The sequence below is a fragment of the Sceloporus undulatus genome, chromosome 8, assembly GCF_019175285.1.
Source record: "Sceloporus undulatus isolate JIND9_A2432 ecotype Alabama chromosome 8, SceUnd_v1.1, whole genome shotgun sequence".
NCBI classification, from domain to species: domain Eukaryota; kingdom Metazoa; phylum Chordata; class Lepidosauria; order Squamata; family Phrynosomatidae; genus Sceloporus; species Sceloporus undulatus.
Genome location: NC_056529.1, coordinates 27,392,830 through 27,412,072, shown reverse-complemented (window position 1 = coordinate 27,412,072; position 19,243 = coordinate 27,392,830). Strand labels below are relative to the sequence as shown.

The 19,243-nt window shown below is 43.5% G+C and overlaps 1 protein-coding gene and 1 long non-coding RNA gene across 7 annotated transcripts in view; one reads left to right on the top strand and one right to left on the bottom strand.

Moving 5' to 3' along the window:
* Window positions 1–15,573, top strand: part of LOC121914553 — a 20,984-nt gene extending 5,411 nt beyond the window's left edge. The window contains exons 2-6 of the long non-coding RNA XR_006100545.1: window positions 1,634–1,793; window positions 2,685–2,766; window positions 10,569–10,717; window positions 12,597–12,687; window positions 15,182–15,573. This is a non-coding gene — a long non-coding RNA (uncharacterized LOC121914553). The remainder of the gene's footprint in view (window positions 1–1,633; window positions 1,794–2,684; window positions 2,767–10,568; window positions 10,718–12,596; window positions 12,688–15,181) is intronic.
* Window positions 5,275–19,243, bottom strand: part of SDK1 (sidekick cell adhesion molecule 1) — a 455,695-nt gene continuing 441,726 nt past the window's right edge. For 5 of the 6 annotated variants that reach the window (XM_042438052.1, XM_042438054.1, XM_042438055.1 and 2 more), the window contains 3 exons: window positions 17,307–17,478; window positions 15,798–15,927; window positions 5,275–6,713 (listed from right to left, as the gene is read on the bottom strand). In XM_042438052.1, coding sequence (XP_042293986.1) covers window positions 6,441–6,713; window positions 15,798–15,927; window positions 17,307–17,478 — 575 coding nt within the window. In that variant the 3' untranslated portion in view covers window positions 5,275–6,440. The remainder of the gene's footprint in view (window positions 6,714–15,797; window positions 15,928–17,306; window positions 17,479–19,243) is intronic. The other variant, XM_042438056.1, reaches the window with a different exon arrangement.

Genomic DNA, 19,243 nt, shown 5'->3' with positions numbered 1-19,243 from the left:
CCAAGTTTCCGATTCCTGCGCCTGCCTCCGAACGCAGCACAGTCTAGCAAAAACTACGGAGTTTATAAACTCGCCCTCGGATCTCTTCCTTCCGAGAGCGGAGACTGCCGAGCAGATTATGGTTCTATTAGTACAAACCACTCTGTGCCTTGCATCGACCATCACCACCTTCCTCCCCCGAACCATCGTTTTCATCATTTATTCTGCAAAGTGTTTCCAAATGGCTGGGGAGAGGAGTCTGGCAATGTACAGTCTATTAAATGGTGGAAGCAAAGCAATGCCCTCTGCTGTTCCTTCCTCAGCAATGCATCGGGAGTCCAGGGTTTTTGCTGTTTGGAGTGCAGTGCTCACAGCAGAGGTGTCAAATTAACAGAGGTTGCCTGGGGGAAATGTGCCGGTGTCTGTGGAGAGAATGAACGCACGGCGCATGGTAGAAACAGGCAGTCTGTTGGGAAGCAGAACCTTGAGGGCAGATGGAATATCCTAGGGTTACCATCCTTTGGAAAATAAGAGAAGATCTATTTTCTGGTTACTTCAAACCACCGATATGACTCCCATTTTAAATACTGCTGCTACATTGCTACTAGAAATATTCTTAACCCTCATTGTATTGAAATGACAACACTTCTCGTTCACCCTCCCCACTTCTTCCGACAGCTGCCTCATCTGCTCCATCAAGCCATTTTGTCTCATCATCCCCATGTCAGATCTGAGGAAGTAGACTGAAGTCTAGGAAAGCTGATGCTGCCAATTTCTTTCTTTCAGTAAGGGCCTGAACAGAGGCCAAAATAAAGCTGCTTTGGGTCACTTTGGAGGTATGCTGTTTAAGAGGCCAAAAGCTGTGCCAAAACTGCGCTCTAGTCCTTAGGTCTGGAACATGGAATTGGCGCAGCTTCTGGACGTATGCATCATTTAAACAGCATACCTCCAAAGTGACCCGAAGCAGCATTATTTTGGCCTCTCTGTTCAGGCCCTTAGTCTCAAAGGTGCTACAAGATCCCTCCACATACTGATTCTACAAACTAACATGGCTCCATCTTTGAATTCGACCACAGAAGGTGCATGACTTTTATCTGGGCTTGATTCCACCAAAATTATGATTCTTAAGGTTTTTAGTTACAGAGGGAAATGTTCTTGACAGAACCAGTAATCTCTGATCCAGGTCTGATAAATAATAATAATAAAAACCTTTGCGATTAATCCTATTGTTAGAGCTACTGGATATCAATGCCCAGCCTTGTCAAGTCTCTGATATATGAAAATGAGGGGAGGAAGGAATAATTCAGTTTCTGTGTCTGGAGGATATCCTGCTGTCTGTCTTTCAATTGGCCAACCTCTCCAGATTCAGTTGTAAGGGACTAAACGCAGCCAATAACAACACGATTACAGAGATAGATGGGGATTGGGAGAGCAGGAATTACTCGGTTAGTGTCATCAAGTCTTAAAAGAATCACCCTTGATAACTTCCATTTGAAAGGCAAATGGAAGGAGGGAGCGTTTCATAAAGCCAATAGCCCTTACTTTTGGAAAACTCTCTCCGAAAAGAGGAGCAGCCATTTCCATTATAAGTGCTGGTTTACAGGGACAGTGGTGGTTAAATGTCCATTTACTTTTATGCATCATTCTTCCTCAGCTATTTATCTAAAGAAGCATTGGGAGAAGCCATCCGACTGGAGCGCTAGTTTTTGCATCTCTTCTGCTGAATGGCCACATTGGTGTAACCCTTTCTCCAAAATAACTCTATTGAGAAATGGAACCAGGAAACGCATTTTGGGAACCAGCATGGTGTAGCGGTATGTGCATTGGGCTATGATTCTGGGTAACAGGGTCTGAATCACTACTGAAGCATGGAAACCCACCATGGGCAACTCTTAGTCTTAGGAGGGTAAAGGCATATTTGCTTTGAATAAATCCTCCTTAGAAAACCCCAAAAGTTCTGTTGTTATAGATGTTAATGTCTGTAAGTTTCAGGGTGCAGAGTGGGTTTCTTGGTGCAATCTCTTTGTACATAGATGGTCATGTCTGGGCTCCATAAACTATACTGTTGGCTCCTGGAAGTAAGGGAATGACAGCCCTGTCAATAGTTTGGTCTTTATAGCTCAATAGGACCTCAGTATTCAGGAATAGTATACATCAAGGCCAGAAGCTAAAGTCAAATGACAGGACCTAGCCATTATTATTATGGGTGCTTTTAAGCTTCAAGTGGCACATTGCTAGCCATTGCTAGGAGATAAAATGGAGACTTATCTATCTGGTGACACGGAGAAAGAGTAATTCTGCATGGAAGTTCAATCCACTTGCTCAGGTGAAGTCGAAGGCTTTCATGGCCGACATCCATCATTTTTTGGTGGGGTTTCCAAGCTATGTTGCTATGTTCTAGAAGAGTTTCTTCCTGACCTTTCGCCGGCATCTGTGGCTGGCATCTTCAGAGAAAGATGCCTGGCTTTGCATTATAGAAACATCTGCATTATTTTGCATCTGACTCCAAAGGAAGTTGGGCTCTTTCAACCAACTCACACTACTAAACCAATACAATTACAGGACTGGTATCTCTAAATTGTAATAGGATTTCAAGGGGGAATGCATTGTATAAACAAGTGTATACAATTTCTTCTAATATATGTGCTGAATAATAGAGGAAGAAAGTGCCAAATATATTGAAGTTTTGCATTATTCCCTTCCAGGCTGAACCTACGCAGGCTCCACAATGCAGTTTCTCTCATTCCGATGTGAAAACACTTACTTTCGATGCCCGAGGGCTTTAAGGTAATATAAAAAAGTCTCTGGTTTACTCTGCTGCTTTAGGGGAGAACCAGTTTTTTAATATGGGTGGTTTGACCCCCGAATTGGGATTGTGATGGAATTGGGATGTGAGGGTGGTGGTGGAGGAGGCTGGGATCAGGCTTGGTCAGTGGTCACTTTGGTCACCTGATCATTTTTACTATAGGACAGTAGGTCCCTTGTATCACTGTCCAGAAAAGGTGGTGTCATCTGTTTTGGATTTGTATGCAGACCTCCTTGTACATACTGTTGCGCATATTTGCAGGGTGGCATTTCACCTCCCCTGCTCTACTGGCTTCATATTATAGAAACATAGGTTTGCAGCAGGGAAACAATGGCTATTTGATTAAGTGCATGCGCACATGCATGGCAGGAATAGAAAAAAATCCCACAGCTGTTGCGGTTGTGAGGCTGGACACAAACCAAATGTTATTGCACACAGTCGAAACACCTCCTTGCACCGATGTAGCTATATAATAGGGGATCCTGTGTGACTTTACAAATTGATTTCATTTTCGCTTAAAACAAGTGTGTGTGGCAGCAAAGGGGTCAAACCAAAGCAGGAATTCTATGCAGCGGAGTTTGGATACAGCCCTCATGTAGATTCAGTTGCAGATGTTGGAATGTTTTGGCTCTCCAGATGTTGTTGATCTGTGACGCCCATCAGCTCTAGTCAGCATGACCAGCAATGAGAAAGACTCAGCGCTGCAGTTCAATAACCTCTGGAGGGCCATGGGTTTCCATCCTTCCCAAGATACAGAATGTGAATTTCAAAAGCAATATCCCTCATGCTTTGGACACTGGCTCATGTGCCGACAAAGACCACAGATTCACCCATTGTTTTTACATGTTGCATCAAGTTCCACCTTGTCACTTTTATTTAGCTGAGGCCACCCTCTCTTTTCTCAACTTGGTAGGACTTTTCCATGGTGGTGGTGGGATTGTGTGCGTCTATGAAATAAGAGCCTGTAGTACTGGTAGCACTGCTCCTGTTAGGTCTTCCGCATCAGCCAGGTCTTTTGTTGCGGGATAACTGTAGTGGGAGACTCTCTCAGAGAAAATGGCAGTGGCACCATTGCTAACTCTAAAGGAGTTAGTACTGTGCAGAGGAAGGCAATGGGAATCCGCTCTTGCAGCATTTTATCCTGAAAACCCTATGATGAGACAACACAAAATGAACCAAGAGATAGTGCTGGAAGATGAGCCTCCCAGGTTAGAAGGCATTGAACCAGCAACTGGATGGAAACAACAACAATAACAACTCTCTCTTTGAGTGATGTCTTTCTGTAGCACTTGCCTCTTTGCACAAAGATCTCATTGAACCCACAGAGAAGAATCTTAACTTTAAGAGTTTTTACCTTCAGTGGCAGAGGTATCACACTTGCGGATGTTGGGTATTTAATTTTGAAATGACTTAGACAACCAACTCTGCAGTCTGAGAAGTAAACTTGCAACACTTTAAAGAGAAAATTAATTCTGAATCTGGCACTTCTGAATTCCTGCAAGTTTCTATTTTAGGTTTTGTGCACAGGCCTCATGAAGTGAAACTCAGACGTTGTGACATCTAGCGATATGAGCATTACAGAAATCGAGGCTGTTTGCCTATTTTTTCCATTGAAATTACCACTCGGTGCAGTTTTTCGTTTGTTTTGGTGGAAAGCAGGTCAAGCAAGCACTCCTTTGTTCCTACCGTATGAGATACTGCACTGGGACTTTTCTCCAGGAGATACTAATGGATGCTTCATACCCTACTGAACAGAAGATTAATGTGTTGACTTACCAATCTGTGTATCTGCAGTGAAAAGAACACTTGATCCATTCAAATGTTTAGCAAAGCATACGTTTTTGCTTGCCACAGATTAATCTCAGGGCAGAGGGAGGAACAGCAGTGAAAGAAGGAGAAGCCATGCTAACAAGGCTTGCCAATGCATCTCCTTATCCTTTCCGAATGGACACAGATGGGAATGACCCAGCGACCTTGCAATGGAAAGCACTGAAAAGGAACAAGAACAGTATAACAGCACTGCTGTTCTACACTTCTGTTGTGGGTACCGATGGAGGCCCAGAGATGATGTTCACAGGCAAACTTCAGAGATCAGCGGAATACTTGTTTGGAAGAGACCCAATTTATTGACAATAGCCTTTTCTGTTTCAAGATGGCTGTGTCATGTGGCTCCTGCTAAGCCTGATGGGAATCAGCATCCTCTTTTCCAATATACAACCCAGCGTTAAACACAATGGGCCTTGGCAAAAAGGAGCTGGCTCCATCCTTGTGGGTCAAAGACAAGGCAGCCTACAACAGAGAGAAGAACAAAACAGCCTTTCCTAGGGACAAAGCTCTAAGTACTGGGTGGGGAATCTGTAATCTGTAACCCTGTGGTTTCAGAAACTGCTTGTGTTTCATTCATATCTATGCCAGCGTCTATCACATAAGTATCTTGAGCAGTCATGAAAAAGCACCTATGGATAGCAAAAAGAGATCACCCGGTAGAGTATGATGTGTCTTTGTATTTAAAAAAAATCATTAAAAATATACATCTTTTAAAAAAAAATCAAACAAATCTGGTGTCAACATGTACTTGTTTTTAAAAGAGAGCTGCAGACCAGTATCCCACTGAGGCAGCGGATAAGGAGAAGTGGGGTTGCTTTCCTTGGCATGGAAGGACACCTTTGAACATGACAGAAGTGTTGTTCCACTAGTGCGTTCTCCTTATCAGTTCATGAACACCACATTTTCATTCAAAGGAACCTCTTCCCCCCCTTTCTTGATTTAAAATGGACATTGGCACATGCAGTCGACGGAGGAGGAATCAGACCCACGAGAAGAGCAACATTGAAACCTCATCAGCATCCTTCCTCAGATGTTTCGTCTGATGCTGCTTTCACACTGACTCATCTAACAGCGAAACCTTGGGGAGGGCAATATTTTGTGGAACACAACAAGCTCGCTTGGAACAGAATAGAAATGAAAATAAGAGACAGTTGATCAAACACTTCCAGGAGTGAACCTTGGAGGCACTGCAAGAGACACGATATTGAGACAAAGTGATTCGGCTGGTGCTTCGAAGGCAGAAACAACCAGGAGAGAGAGAGAAATGCAGGGAGAGAACTGTTCTTAGAACCCTTTCTCTCTCTTGTGTTTCCAAATTAACCTGGTTGATAGGAGAAAAGGAGAGCATTTGGGGGAACAGTATGGATTCACCTTCAGTTACATCACAACAGTGCAACCCAATCCACAAGAACTGAATTCATCTCCTTGGCTTTGGGAAAAGGGAAAGGAAAAAACGCCCAACCCGTAGCAAGCTGCTTCCCAAAGCAGCATTACAAAAGCAACATTTTTATTTGTATTTTTTTAAAAAATTCCCCTTAAATTATATTCCAAAGTGGTTAAAATTATCAGTTTTTGTGGGTTTTCTTTTTCTTAGAAAAATGAAACCAAAGCAAGTTCGGCTAGGTTGGCTCCGCGTCGTAAAGAGTTGATTGTCTTGGAAAAGAAAACGAAACATTCACATTTACATCCATTCTACCCTGATAAAGAGAAATGTACCCCACAGTTTTCACTGCACCTCTCAAGCACACAGTCCTCCGGTTGGGTGGCGGCGGTCTCCAGGTTTGGCAAGCTGCTGAGCCTTGGTAGCGCTGGTTCCTTTGCCCCGGCGTCAGACGAAGGAGGAGAAGCCTGTCACTGGAGTCCGAGAGCCTGGGGCAGGCTGTCCTGTCGGGGTGTACACCCCGCCTGAGCTCTGTGTTGTGATGACAGTCTGGAAGTAAGGTTCGGCCTCGCTTGTGACACACTCCTCATACCTGTAGGGCGTCGGGGGCTTGGTGCCCTTTTGCTGCCGTTTCCAGGAGTTGTAGTATGTGGGGTCGCTCATGTAATGGTTGACAAAAGAGTGCTTGGGCAGCTCGTCCTCATAGTCTGAATCAGTCGCCTGCAGTTTGAGAGAAAGAGGTGGATTTGTGTGTGTGTGTGTGTGGGGGGGGAACACACCACTGGATAGATATTCACCCACTTGTCCATTGAGCCTTTCTCAGTAGTTGCCCCTAGTCCACTGAGGCCCAAACTTTGGCTTTCCAGTTCCCACAAACCCAGACCATTGGCCAAGATAGCTGAGGTTTATGGGAGCTGAGGTCCAAAGCATCTGGAGGACCAGAGTTTGGGAATCACTACTATAGACTATGGAAAACGCTCCTATAAGAGGTTCAGTCAACCCTCTCCTTGCTCTCTCTCTGCAGCAGGTTTAGACCTTTTTATTTAGGCAGGGCTTGGACTGATTTTAATCCTATGGCAGAGTCGGGTTCAAAGAGTTGTGCTACCGTTATCATTTTGTATGGCTAGTATTCATGATCACAGTTCTGACTGCACGGAGTTACACTTTCATGACTGGTTTGTGTGTACGACTCCTACATGTGCAATAGTTTAGGGAACATCTAAGGACTGTGAAAATCCTCCCATCTTCATTTGTCAAGCAGCTGCTACTGCAAGGAATGGGGTTCTGTTCTCCACTCCTTCCACCAACAATCTCCAGTGTGACAGTCAGAGGTAGGATCCTTGTTATAATTCCCTATTGGCCTCACGACTAGGAGAGAACTGCAAATGGCACTTCCTAGCACTTCAGTCTGCAGTGCCTTGGAAACCCTTTGGTCAGCCCATTGCCAGGTTGAAAAGGTAGATTTGATGTGTGTGTGTGAGTGTATCATTTGATATAGCTACAATGGTGGAACTCCACCATCATAATTGTGTTGGATGCAGGAACTGGGTCAACGCATTCACAAAAATAAGGAAGCTAGTAAAACTCAGTAGGTCATCAGTCTAGTATTGATTTCAGCTAAGCCTAAATAGGGAAGCAGATAAAAAAGTAGGGAGATGACATTCTCAAAATGAGAAAGAAGCTATTGGAATTGATGATTTTGGATGGTAGTGCTCTAATGCATCTTTAAGCAATGGGATCACACAGACTAGGTAGTGATTATTGCAATTTTCAGGTGGCTAGATTTCCTCATCTTTCAGATTCACAAGTGCCTTCAGAGGTTCTGGTTGTCAGCAATCTCTCTCTCTCTCCGTGTGTGTGTGTGTGTGTGTGTGTGTGTGTGTATAGTAAAGGGTTGCCAGAGTGAAAACTAGAACCGTTAATAGTTGTGTAGAAGAGGGAATTGCAGCAGATACTGCTTGTTGTGCAACTAGGTAAGAGTGAACATTTGCTGAAATTCCCTCTTCTACACAACCATTAAAGAAAACCCTCTGGTTTTCACTCTAACAATCCCAGTACTAAAGCTTACTTCCCTTTTAAACATAGGCCTTTACCACTTAATATATGATCATCACTATGGGTCCCCTGGTGTTAGAAAGATCAGGATATATATTTGAAGGGGAGAAAGTATATGTGAGTCTACATTGTGTTTAAGAGTCAGAAACAGTAAGGCAGATGGGTGTCAGGAGAGAGGATTTTGTCTGCTAGAGCCAGCAACAAATGCAAGAGGTAAAGCACACCAAGGTATGAATAGCAGATGCTAGGCATGAGTTGAGCATGGCAAGATCTCTATAGCCTTCTTTCCCGAGGCATGCAAACATTGAAATATATAGCGGATGGGTTAGCAATTGCCCAGTGTACCAACTGGAACAAAACAGATTCTGGGAATGACGATCCCAGTGAAACTAAGGCAGGAACGCTTGAAGTTTTATTCCACTTACTGTCCCCACGATTAGACAAATTGTTCCTGCGACTGGATGATGTTTTAGAGTGGCCATATTATTTTTAATGATGCAACCCTATTGACTAAATGGAAATGCTGCAGGGCTGTTTTCTTCTCCGCCGTGCGACAGGCTTCTTTTCCCCGCAACGGCAGGCCAGTTGCTGAGGCAACAGCAGCCGCATTGGATTGGGCAGACGGCTGGAGGAGGAATTGACAAGCAAAGGTGCGCCGATGCCTGCGAAGCCACAAAAGTAAGAGCAAACGCTCGGCAATTTGAAAGTTGCTTTTATTGGAACGACGAGAGAAACAAAATGCAATTGGGGGACAAATTAGGGACCAGTCGGCTAGTTTAGTTTAAGGCTGGCATTGCAGGGAATTTATTATCTTTTAAAAAAGAAATAGTTGTGGCTGTCAAATTTCTTTCTTTTTTAATGGCTGGAGACAGGGAAATGTGTGCATTTATTTAGAACTAATGATAAGAAGAAACGATTCAAGTTCTTTCCCAAGACTGCAGTTGAAATAACGCTAGACATCTTTGTGTTCCTCATCCATCATAAGCTGCCATTTCCCCAATCGCTCACCCCTTTTTCCTTTCCTAATCTGGCCTCCTCTTCCTGGATTTGTTCAATTCTAAACTGTGTGTATGTGTTTTGACACAAACCAGGATTTTGTGGTGTCTCTGAAACCTGATAGTTTTGAAAGACGTGAGACTCTTGGTGGTTTTTCCATTACAATGTCCATGGAGGGGCAACTGTTCCTACTTGGCTGAAACTGGCTCCCAAAAGGCTCGGCATGTGCTGTGTTGGCATCAATGTTGTCGTGCTGTGTGTATATTTTCAACAGGGCAAACACATGGCAGCGCAATAACAGACAGCTTTTGGTAATCATATTAAGTGGATCTTTTTCAACCTCCCTCTTGCCCAGCGTTTGCTTTTTCTAGCTGATGGAAATAAACATTATTTATGTGAGTGACTGAACCTCATTAACATTCCTTATTTATATTGGAGGGCATCCAAATTTTCCAGACTATCAAGAATGTGGCTTAACAGCAGCGCGACTTCTTTGACAGGGCCACAGGAGGTGGGTTCAGAGCAAACTTATATATGTTTGCTTCAGCAAAGACGGGTTCCCAACCCCTAGTTTGCAGCACTAATATTCAAATACACTGGGGAGAGGGATTTGGAGGTGAAAGCAGGTTGCCAAATGGATGCCCGGAGTGGAATGCTTAACACTTACTTTCTCCACCGACTTTTGTGTGAACTAGATGGAGCTAGCTTGTATTTTGCTGCTCCAGAGACTAGAACACGAACCACTGAGTTCAAATTATATGAAAAGAGACTTCACTTAAATGCTAGGAAGACTGTCTCTATTGTAAGTACCGATGTCACAATGCAACAGCACTGTACTGCAGAGCCTGCAATAAAGTGGCACCATATTACAGAGACCTCAAGACAGTGGCACTGCACTTCGGACACCTCAACACAGTAGCATTGCACTACTGACCCCTCAATCCAGTGGCACTGCATTGAGGACATCACAACACAGTGGCACTATGCTACCAACAGCGCAATCCAATGGCACTGCACACAAACGTCACAATTCTACATAGCTACCTGCATAAAAAAAATTATCCTTGATCTGTCACTGAAAAGCAGGTTGATGTTGTTTTATTGCCATTGTTGTTGTGTATCTTCAAGTCATCTCTGATTTATGGTGACCCTAATGCAACCCTATCATGGGGTTTGTTGGAATGACTTGCTCAGAGGGGCTTGCCTTCCTTTGAGGCTGAGAAAGAGTGTGACTTAGGCAAGGTCAACCAATTGCTTTCAATGGCCGAGCAGGTCTTCTGGATCCTGGGGTTCTGTAGACTTTGACATGAAGGGCAAGAAAAGAGTTTAACAAGAGAATAGATAGACTCCAGTGACCTCTGCCTCTATTGCGTCGGCATGCAAGAAGTCGCCTCAGGCAGGAGATGGTCATTATGCACTATCAGGAAGCGGCATGCGGAACTCCTGACATGAATAACAAAAAGCGGCCGAGCAAAATTCATATTTATGCCCAGCACGCTCTGCTAATGGCAGGTTTAATTCCAGGTTGTCACAGAGGAAACGGCGGAGCCACAGCGAGTGTAATCTCAAGATAATGTGTGCATCACAAGGAACGGCTGGAGATGGCACAACAAGGAAGGCTGCCTCCCCTGCAGGTTGGTCAGAGGGCAACCGACAGCAGCAAGATGCCCAAGGTAATTATTGCGAGGCGAAAGGATGGTAATGGAGAGAAAGAGTGAGCCTTGGCGGAAAATAACAAACTGTTATCTTCCTCTCTGTCCCTGATGCTGGATCTTTCTGGTGCTAAAGAGTCAAGCTAATGATATCTTGGGGTCTGTTGCTTTTTCCTTCCTGTTAGTCAAGGTACGTTTTGGTCAGGATTTCAGTAGCAGTGATACAGTTCACCACAGACAGTCCCTTCTCTCCCAAATTCACTGTCTAAAGCTCACCTATTACCTTGTACCTTGTACTGACCCTCTGGTTCCAAATCTCAGCAGGGAAAGCATGTGAAAATAAAATAAAAGATGGACAAACATTGCAGCACATTCTATGCAGGCAGCTTTTCATTGCAGAAAGGGGCACATGCCTGATAGGATGCTGAATTCCCCGAGCCCTTTCTGAAGCCCCTTTATTCTCATTTCTTCTGTTTTAATCTTTGCATGGATTATGCTTGGACAGATGTTGGGCAACATCTGGGAGGCTGGAGAGAAAGCTAGGAGTGATCCTTACGACAAACATGGAAGGATATGAAGGGTCATGGCAATGCACTTTCTCCCAAAGGTTTTCTCTCCATATGTCCAACATTTCCTTGTATACAAAAGGACTTTCTGGGGTCGTTTTTTTATCTTACAAATTTGTGGCTGAGATTCTGCATTGGGAGGCATAGCTGCAGAGATGTAGCTCCAGTGTGTCCTATCCAAAAGCCTAGACTTGAAGCCTCACAGGGGCTTAGTAATGACGTACTCAGACCTATCCTTAGTCATGGGGCATGCTGAGCCAGGCAGCTGCAGAGATCCCTATAGGATGCTGTCCAAATCCTACTGCAGCTGCCTGGCTCAGCATGGCCGGGTATGTTCAAGTCGAAGGCTTTCATAGCCAACATCCACAGATTTGTGTGGGGTTTTTTTTTGGGGGGGGGGCTATGTGGCTATGTTCTAGAAGAGTTTATTCTTGACGTTTCGCCAGCATCTGTGGCTGGCATTTTCTGAGAAATGAAGCCACAGATGCCAGCCACAGATGCGGGTGAAATGTCAGGAATAAACTCTTCTAGGACATGGCCACATAACCCCAAAAACTCACAAAAATCTATTAGGTATGTTGTTACTCTGTAGCCCCACTCTCCAGTGTCTTAGAAGAACTAGCTGTGTTCATATGGCTGTAAGGTTTCAATTTTAGAACTTTTGGTTGTTGTGATTGTATAATGACCATAATCACGAACCGGAATAATTCAGTGTTGCAAGTCAGGTTTATGACGCTGGAGTTACTGAATAGGATGCCAGCTTTTGTCTCTCATTAGTCATCACTGTACTCACCTTGCTAAGCCTTAATGCACTCTATGCTTTGTCACTGCCCACATTAATACTTCAGGGATTATGTACTAGTCTTAGGGTGCATAACTTGGGATGCCTCCTTTTCAGTCTCTTCAGGACTTTTACTTTGGGACTGTATTTAGATAAGACTACTTGGGGGAACTTATTGTCTGAACCTCTCCAAGTGCTGTGCTCTCAGCTTTCTGGATTAACACTGGATTGATATGCCTTCTTCGTAATACTCAGACACTTCTCATCTTAGCTCTCAGAGTATGCCACCCTTGGGATATATTCAGTCATTTTTGGGTTGTTGTGAAATGGTGAAAACCTGCCTTAATATGTGAGCCATGTCATTTGAGAAAAGGTACTAGTCCTCTGAAACTCAGAGTCTAGCCAGCTACTTGAGACATCTGCCATGCATAAAGCAGCTTGGCTTAATCTTCTCACAATGTTGGATGTTCTCTAAAAGCAAAGAAAAAGCTGGAAGGGGCTGAAATGCTTGCAGTGGCTGATTATCCCTGTTTTTCCTCTTTCTAACTGCTAGGGAAGATTCCCTGAGTGAGAGATAGCAAGGGAAAACTCAGCATGACAACTGGCGATCTCTCTTCTTGAAGTTTACAGGTGAAAGAGAAGGGGTGAGTAAACACCTTTCAAGGCCTCCAATTACTGGGAACAGGCTCAATATGTGTCGTGTAATGTTGTTGTTGTGTACCCTTCAAGTAGTTTCCAATGTACGGCAATCCTATGGTGAACCTATCAGAGGTTTTCTTGCTAAGCTTTGCTCAGACAGGGCTTGCCATTGCTTTCCTCTGAGGCTGAAGGAGCGTGACTTGCCCCAGTGGATTTCCATGCCTGAACTGGGATTCAAACCCTGGTCTTCAGAGTTGTAGTCCAATGCTCAAACCACCACACCACACTGGATACTGGATACCCTCTAACATTTCATAGATGAAAACCAGGGTTTGTGTGGCCAAGCAACATCAGTGTATGGTCAAGATAGCAGACATTATTAATAGGGAAGAACACATAAGCTAGGAGTGTGGCTGCAGTGGTTTCCTTTCACCTGAGTCTACTGAGAAGGGCAAGATTCACCCATCTCTTTTTCCTCTCCACTTCCTGAGCTGAGTGCAAACTACCTTTGCACTTTGCACTTGGTTTGCAGCAACTGAAGTAAGCTGAGAACAAAGGGGGAAAGTGGGAGGAGGAGAGATAAACTGGAACAGTGTAAAAGGAGCTGAAGAAAGTGTGATGCCAGAGGATTAATCAGGACTGTCCCTGTCAAATCAGGCCAGTTGGAGGGCATGTAATATGCTCCCAATTTCTGCATAATACTTGAGGAAATAAATCTAAATTGGTGCAGAGGCTGGGCTTAAAATAAACTCTGTGGCATTCTTAGACCCAAGAGTGAAGGATCGTGGTTAATAAACAAGAATGGCTCTCCTGCCTATTGTAAGAGTAAAAGAATAATCAGGGAAACCATGGGTCCTGTGTTAAATCTGAGTCATCCTGTGGCATGCAGTGCCTTTCAGGCGAAATCTCCCCCTGAGACCAGGTCACAGGGACTGGGCAATGTCCTGAACTGTCAAAGCTTTCTTTCCAAGAGCTATGGGCCAAAAAATGTTACACCGGGGGGAGATCAAAGCGGCCAGTACTTAATCAACATGTCTCTGGCATTCACTTTGATTGATTGTATTTGCTTTACACACCATGGCATTTCAGATTCAGAGATAAAAACATGCATTGTGTCTGGAGGGGAGGGGGTCGCTGAGACTTGGCAACCTGAGGCTTTCAAGAGAATACGGTGCTGCACAGGAAAATGGATTGAAGTCAAGAGTGAAGAGGAGACTGCGATGAAGCTGCCACACCTGGCAGTAAGAAAGGCCTGGTGTAATTTGCGCTGTTAATGCAATGCTCTAATGGGATGGAAAGGGGAGGGAGATGGCAGAAGCGGACAGAGAGAAAGCCCACAGAAGCAGACCATTTACATGGCTGCAGAAGGCCCACGGCTGTTAAAAACCCCCAGAGCAAAGGTACTTTTAAAGAATGAATTGGCTGGTGAGCTATGTTCTTGTTAATGCAATCTGCTGATCATAGTTAGAAAGCAGTTTTCCATTTTCTGCGTGAAACAAAAGTAAAGGTGAAGTTAACAATTCAAAGATATAGCCGTGTTAGGCTGTTGGATCAGTATGTAGAGAGATCTTGTGGCACCTTTGAGACTAACTGAAAGAAAGCAATTGGCAGCATGAGTTTTTGTAGACTTCAGTCTACAGAGTCTAAGAGTTGGGGATAAACAGGGATCTGATCAATATGTTGTTGCAATGATCCCATAATTTGAAGCGATTCTGTGAAATGTCCCCACAAATTGGTTTCTCCAAATAATTTCAAGGCAAGTGGATGATACTGACAAGGCCATAAATGAGGGCTGGATGAACAGGCTGATGGTGAAGAATGTGACGGTTTTAGTTGTGGTCCAACATCATCTGGACCATTTCAAGTAGCAAATGAGTGGCCATCATGTCAAGTAGCACTCATCTGCTACTTGACTTGGGTCCCAAGTACCTTTCTGTATGTATCTTCAGGTCTCCTGTGGTTGTATGATGACCCCATGAATTTCATAGGATTTTCTTAAGCAAGGAATATTCAGAGGTGATTTTACCAGTTCCTCCCACTGAAATACAGCCTACTGCACCTACATTAACTGGTGGTCTCTCATCCAAGTACTAACCAGCCCTGACCCTCTTAGCTTCTAAGATCAGACAGGATCTGGTGCCTTTAGTGTATTTAGGCCCTTATCGAGCCTTTATTTTCATGTGAATCTGTAAAGATCTCAGGGTCATGTGCTGAAATCCTCCTCCTTTACCGTCAACATCGAAAGTGAGGTGGGCAGAAAATAAGGAGGGGTGGGTTTATTTTCTGGCTGTAGCACATCCTCCCCAGAACAGAATCTAATTCAATGAATAGAACCTAATTCATTACCTATTAACTGTCAGCAAAAGTCTTCTTACTTTCTCAAGGATTGTAAATGTCACTGTGATATTTAATGTTTTGTTCAGTTTTATTTTTTATGCGGACTGTGTTTTATTATTCCATTCAAATTTTCCAGTAATCTACCATGTTATCTTTTCTAAGGAACGGTGACCTATAGACTTCCTGAACGGAAAGATAAATCTCAAGGAAGTCCCACAGAAAAAAAGAATCCCACCCACAGAAGAAGAAATGTCAGCAGGACGCAACTTCTCTTGTGAGTATTCAGTGGGATTTCCTTAATAAATTGCATCCAGGCTGCTTGTTATAAGCTAAAGGGCCATGCTCCATGCTAAAGAAGACACTGTGAGGCATATCTTGGGAGTGACTTGCTAGACATAAATCTGTTGTTGGTTTGCTAGGCATAAATCTGTCCAACTGCAACAAGAGAATCTTTCTGGCCTCTCCTCAACATACACTTCCTAGTAACTTGGGGTCTTTGGTTATTTTATTACTACAGCTTCCAGTTGCACAATTATCGATGGCCTTTCTTCAGAGATACTTGTTGGTTACCCACTGTGACTGAATGCTCTACCATACTGTAGCTGTCTCCATATTGCTATCCACCTCTTCTTCTCTTGCTTATCCTCAGTACTCGCACCATACTCACCAGTTACAACCCTTCTCTTTGGTGCAACTTGCATATAGATTACCAACCCCAGCCAACCACCCGCTGTTCCATCCTAATCTGGGTCTCCTAACCAGAGGGTTATAAACTCACTTCTGATTCCGAAGCATCCAAAGGTTTTTCATTGAGGGCGACGCTTTCTGTCAGCACTGCTCCATTGTACTTGTTACAGATGTCCTCATCTGAATAGTTCAAGCCTCCAGGGCTTGGGCGAGGAGGAGATCTAAATACATCAAAGGAAACAAAGTTAAGCGTATTCATTTTTTCCCCTTGTATCAGAGAGAGAACACAGACACTGTCTCTCTCAATGTCTAGGAAAAAACCTGTGTGGCATTTTGTGTGCTTGTTGTTTTGTACATATGGTTTGTTGTGCTTTTGATGCTCTCGAATCTCATCTACATACATGAAGGCATCCAAGATCATTCCACAGGGAGAAATTGTTAAATGCAATGAAAAGTTATGAAACAATCAAATCCAAAGTGAAAGGCAGAAAGAAGCAAACATGCAAAAAATTCCCTTTATCACAGACGGTTTCCGACAGAGATCCAGAGGTCCTCCTATTCGAGTGGTTGAGCGGTTCGGCTATTTTACCTAGAGATCCATGTATATAACTGTGCTCTGAATTTCTTTGCAAAAAATCAAAAGCTTCAACTCAGTGCATTGTTATGAATCATGTTGTGATGTGCAAATATCCCCCTCCTGTTTGGGATTGGTGTGGCCTCATAACCAGTAAGAGATAGCCATATATTATTGATCATATGGCACATTGGTAGAACGATAGAAAATGGCCCACAAAAGGAGTGTGTATCCCTGACAGGAAAGGCATGTGGCTAATGGACTCCTTTAGGATTTCAGAAAGATGGATAGATACTGAATTGGGAGCAACCCAGTTCTCGCCTGTAACTATACAAAAGGCGCAGGGACCATAAAAGTTGGCACAAAATGTGTTACGTTTATGTTGGCGGATGGGGATCAGGCTTGGTTAAACTGCTGAGGTCTGTAGGGAACAATGGATTTATAGCAGTGGTGGGTAAATGTGGCAGGGCTGTGGGCATCTTGAACTAATCAGGGGCTGCACTTTTTTATTTTTGAAAACCCACCCATTTATAGAGTAATTGATTTTAAGCTGGGACTGGAGTGAATGGGGAGGTTGGAAGGATGGATGGGAGCATTTGCACAATGTTTCTTTTGCTCCGCAGCAACCCGAGGCTTGTCTGTGCCAAGGCATGACAAGTATTATTTGCTATTTAAAGCATTAGTGGTCTATCCACTTTGCGGAGAGAGCCAACAAAGGCTTGAGGGGCAATTTTTTGGGTCTGGTGGGCCACATATGGCCCACAGCCTGCCTTTTGCCCACCCCTGTTTTGGAGGGAGGTACTAGCTCTTATCTTGTATTGTTTTGTTTGAAAGACTGAGTTATTAAATGCATTGTGACATGCTCCTGGTGCCCAGCCTGGGATGAGTTTGAAGTTGGAATAAATAAGCATATCAAATGTATTGCTTCTTGCCAAGGGACCCTTCCTGCAGCCATTCTGAAACCGCTCTGCGTTTGGCTGGGTACCAAACGCTGAAGGGCTGAATGTCTGACCAGCGCTGCCTTACCTTGTCCCATTCTTCTTGGAGAAAGTATTTTTGACGTTGAGGTGTCGGCTGTTGAGCTCCAGGGCTGTAAACCCCCCATTATCCAGAGTGACAGATTCCTCCACATTGGCAATGCTTTTTCCTGAGGACAAACGGCGACAGAATGAGCGCAGGCAAAGGCCCTGCTTTGGCTCTGCATGAAGACAGAGAGAGAACCACCATTTTCAGATAATCGTCTTTCCTTTTTAAGAAGGTCTTTATTAGAGGATAAGGTCGTTTGTCACGGGGATTTCATACTGTTCCCCTGTTACTATAGTTCCACCCAAGAAGCAATTTTTGATCCACATTTTTGCAGAGCATATCTAAGATGTTATCTTTTACTAGAGGAACTTCAGTAGCTTACATTTTCCTCTTTTAGAGCTTTTTCTTTTTTGGGGGTGCTAAGGGTAAAGTTCAGCTTTCCAATAATATATTGGTTTCTTCATCAAGCCTAGGTTTGTGCTGTAAAATTTAAAGCAAACAGGATTAAGTGCTCTGATGTTTCCCAGCTTAGTAGCTCATCTCACCTGTGCGCCCTGAGAACACAAAGGATGCTTTCGAGTCCTATGGCCCCAATCTTATTCAGGTTATCGTGAAAGTAAAGCTCCATTGATTTCAATGGAATTTACTCCCAAGTATATATGTTTAGGATTACAGCTTTGCAGCTCGATCCTGCCTTGGGTTTACTGAGAAATAACTTCCACTGAATTTGGTGGGAGTAAAATTGGAGCTGTATGCAGCCAGGGATGGGAAAAGACTTAAAGGCATCTTGAGGCAGCAAAACAGTTCACACCACTTTGGATGGGAAGTCCAGTACTTATATTTTTGTATGTCGTGTTTTGCATAAAAACTCAGTGTAACTGGGAAAATAAGTAGAGCCGAAAGTAGAGCAGGCTAGAACTTGTCTCTCTCATGTGCTTATTTTCTTTACTACTTATGAGTCAACATGTGCTATTTAAGAAAAACAACAGTCACTTGCAAGGATATCTATCTATCTATCTATCTATCTATCTATCTATCTATCTATCTATCTATCTTATGGTTTGTCCTCTTGCATTTCACAGATCGAAACCATGACAATGGGGCAAAGCAACATAAGAATGTGTTCGAGATGGAAAAAGTTATTCATCAGGAAGCAGCGCATTATAAATAAAGGTTAATAATAATAATAATAATAATAATAATAATAATAATAAAGAAAACACAAGCTGGCTGCAGCAGTTTGCTTTTGCCCATGCCTCCTGGGAAGACCAAGACTTTGCAACCCTATCTTCTCCTTCCTCCTGAGTTAACTGAGTATGAACTGCCTTTGCATGTTGAACTCAACCTGCAGCAATGGAAGTAAGTTGAGGACAGGGTGGGAAAGTCGGACACTTTCAACAGCAAGGACAACGGAGAATTCGCCGAGAAAGTGGAACAGCTGGAGGTTATGATACATACTACTTATTAGTCAACATTTAAGAAATTCAACAATGGCTTGCAAAGTTTGTGGTAACTAAAAGGTTACCACTATCTATACCCTGAAATAGTATGGCCCTCTATCTCAGGATAGCACCATCTTGTTTTGTAGTATGCATCAACCTGGACTCCCTCCCTAGAAAGGACCCTGGTGTAACAACACAAACCTATACATAACTAGTAAGGCTCAATGGGCCTTACAACCAAGTAAGTAATTGTGCACTTGATTACAAAGGTATATTGTTGCAAGTAGTGAGCTTGATGCGTTTCTCAGTCTTAATTCTGCTTGGTAGCATGAAGAACCTTCATGGGACAGAAAACAGAATTCCTGTGCCCAGAGTTTGATAACTTTTAGGCTTCAAACTCTGAAAATGCATCTCTTAAAGAAGGACACTCTAGACAAGAAGCATGAGGAAAAAGTAGAAAATATATTGTGGCAAGCTGACCATCAACACAGGTCA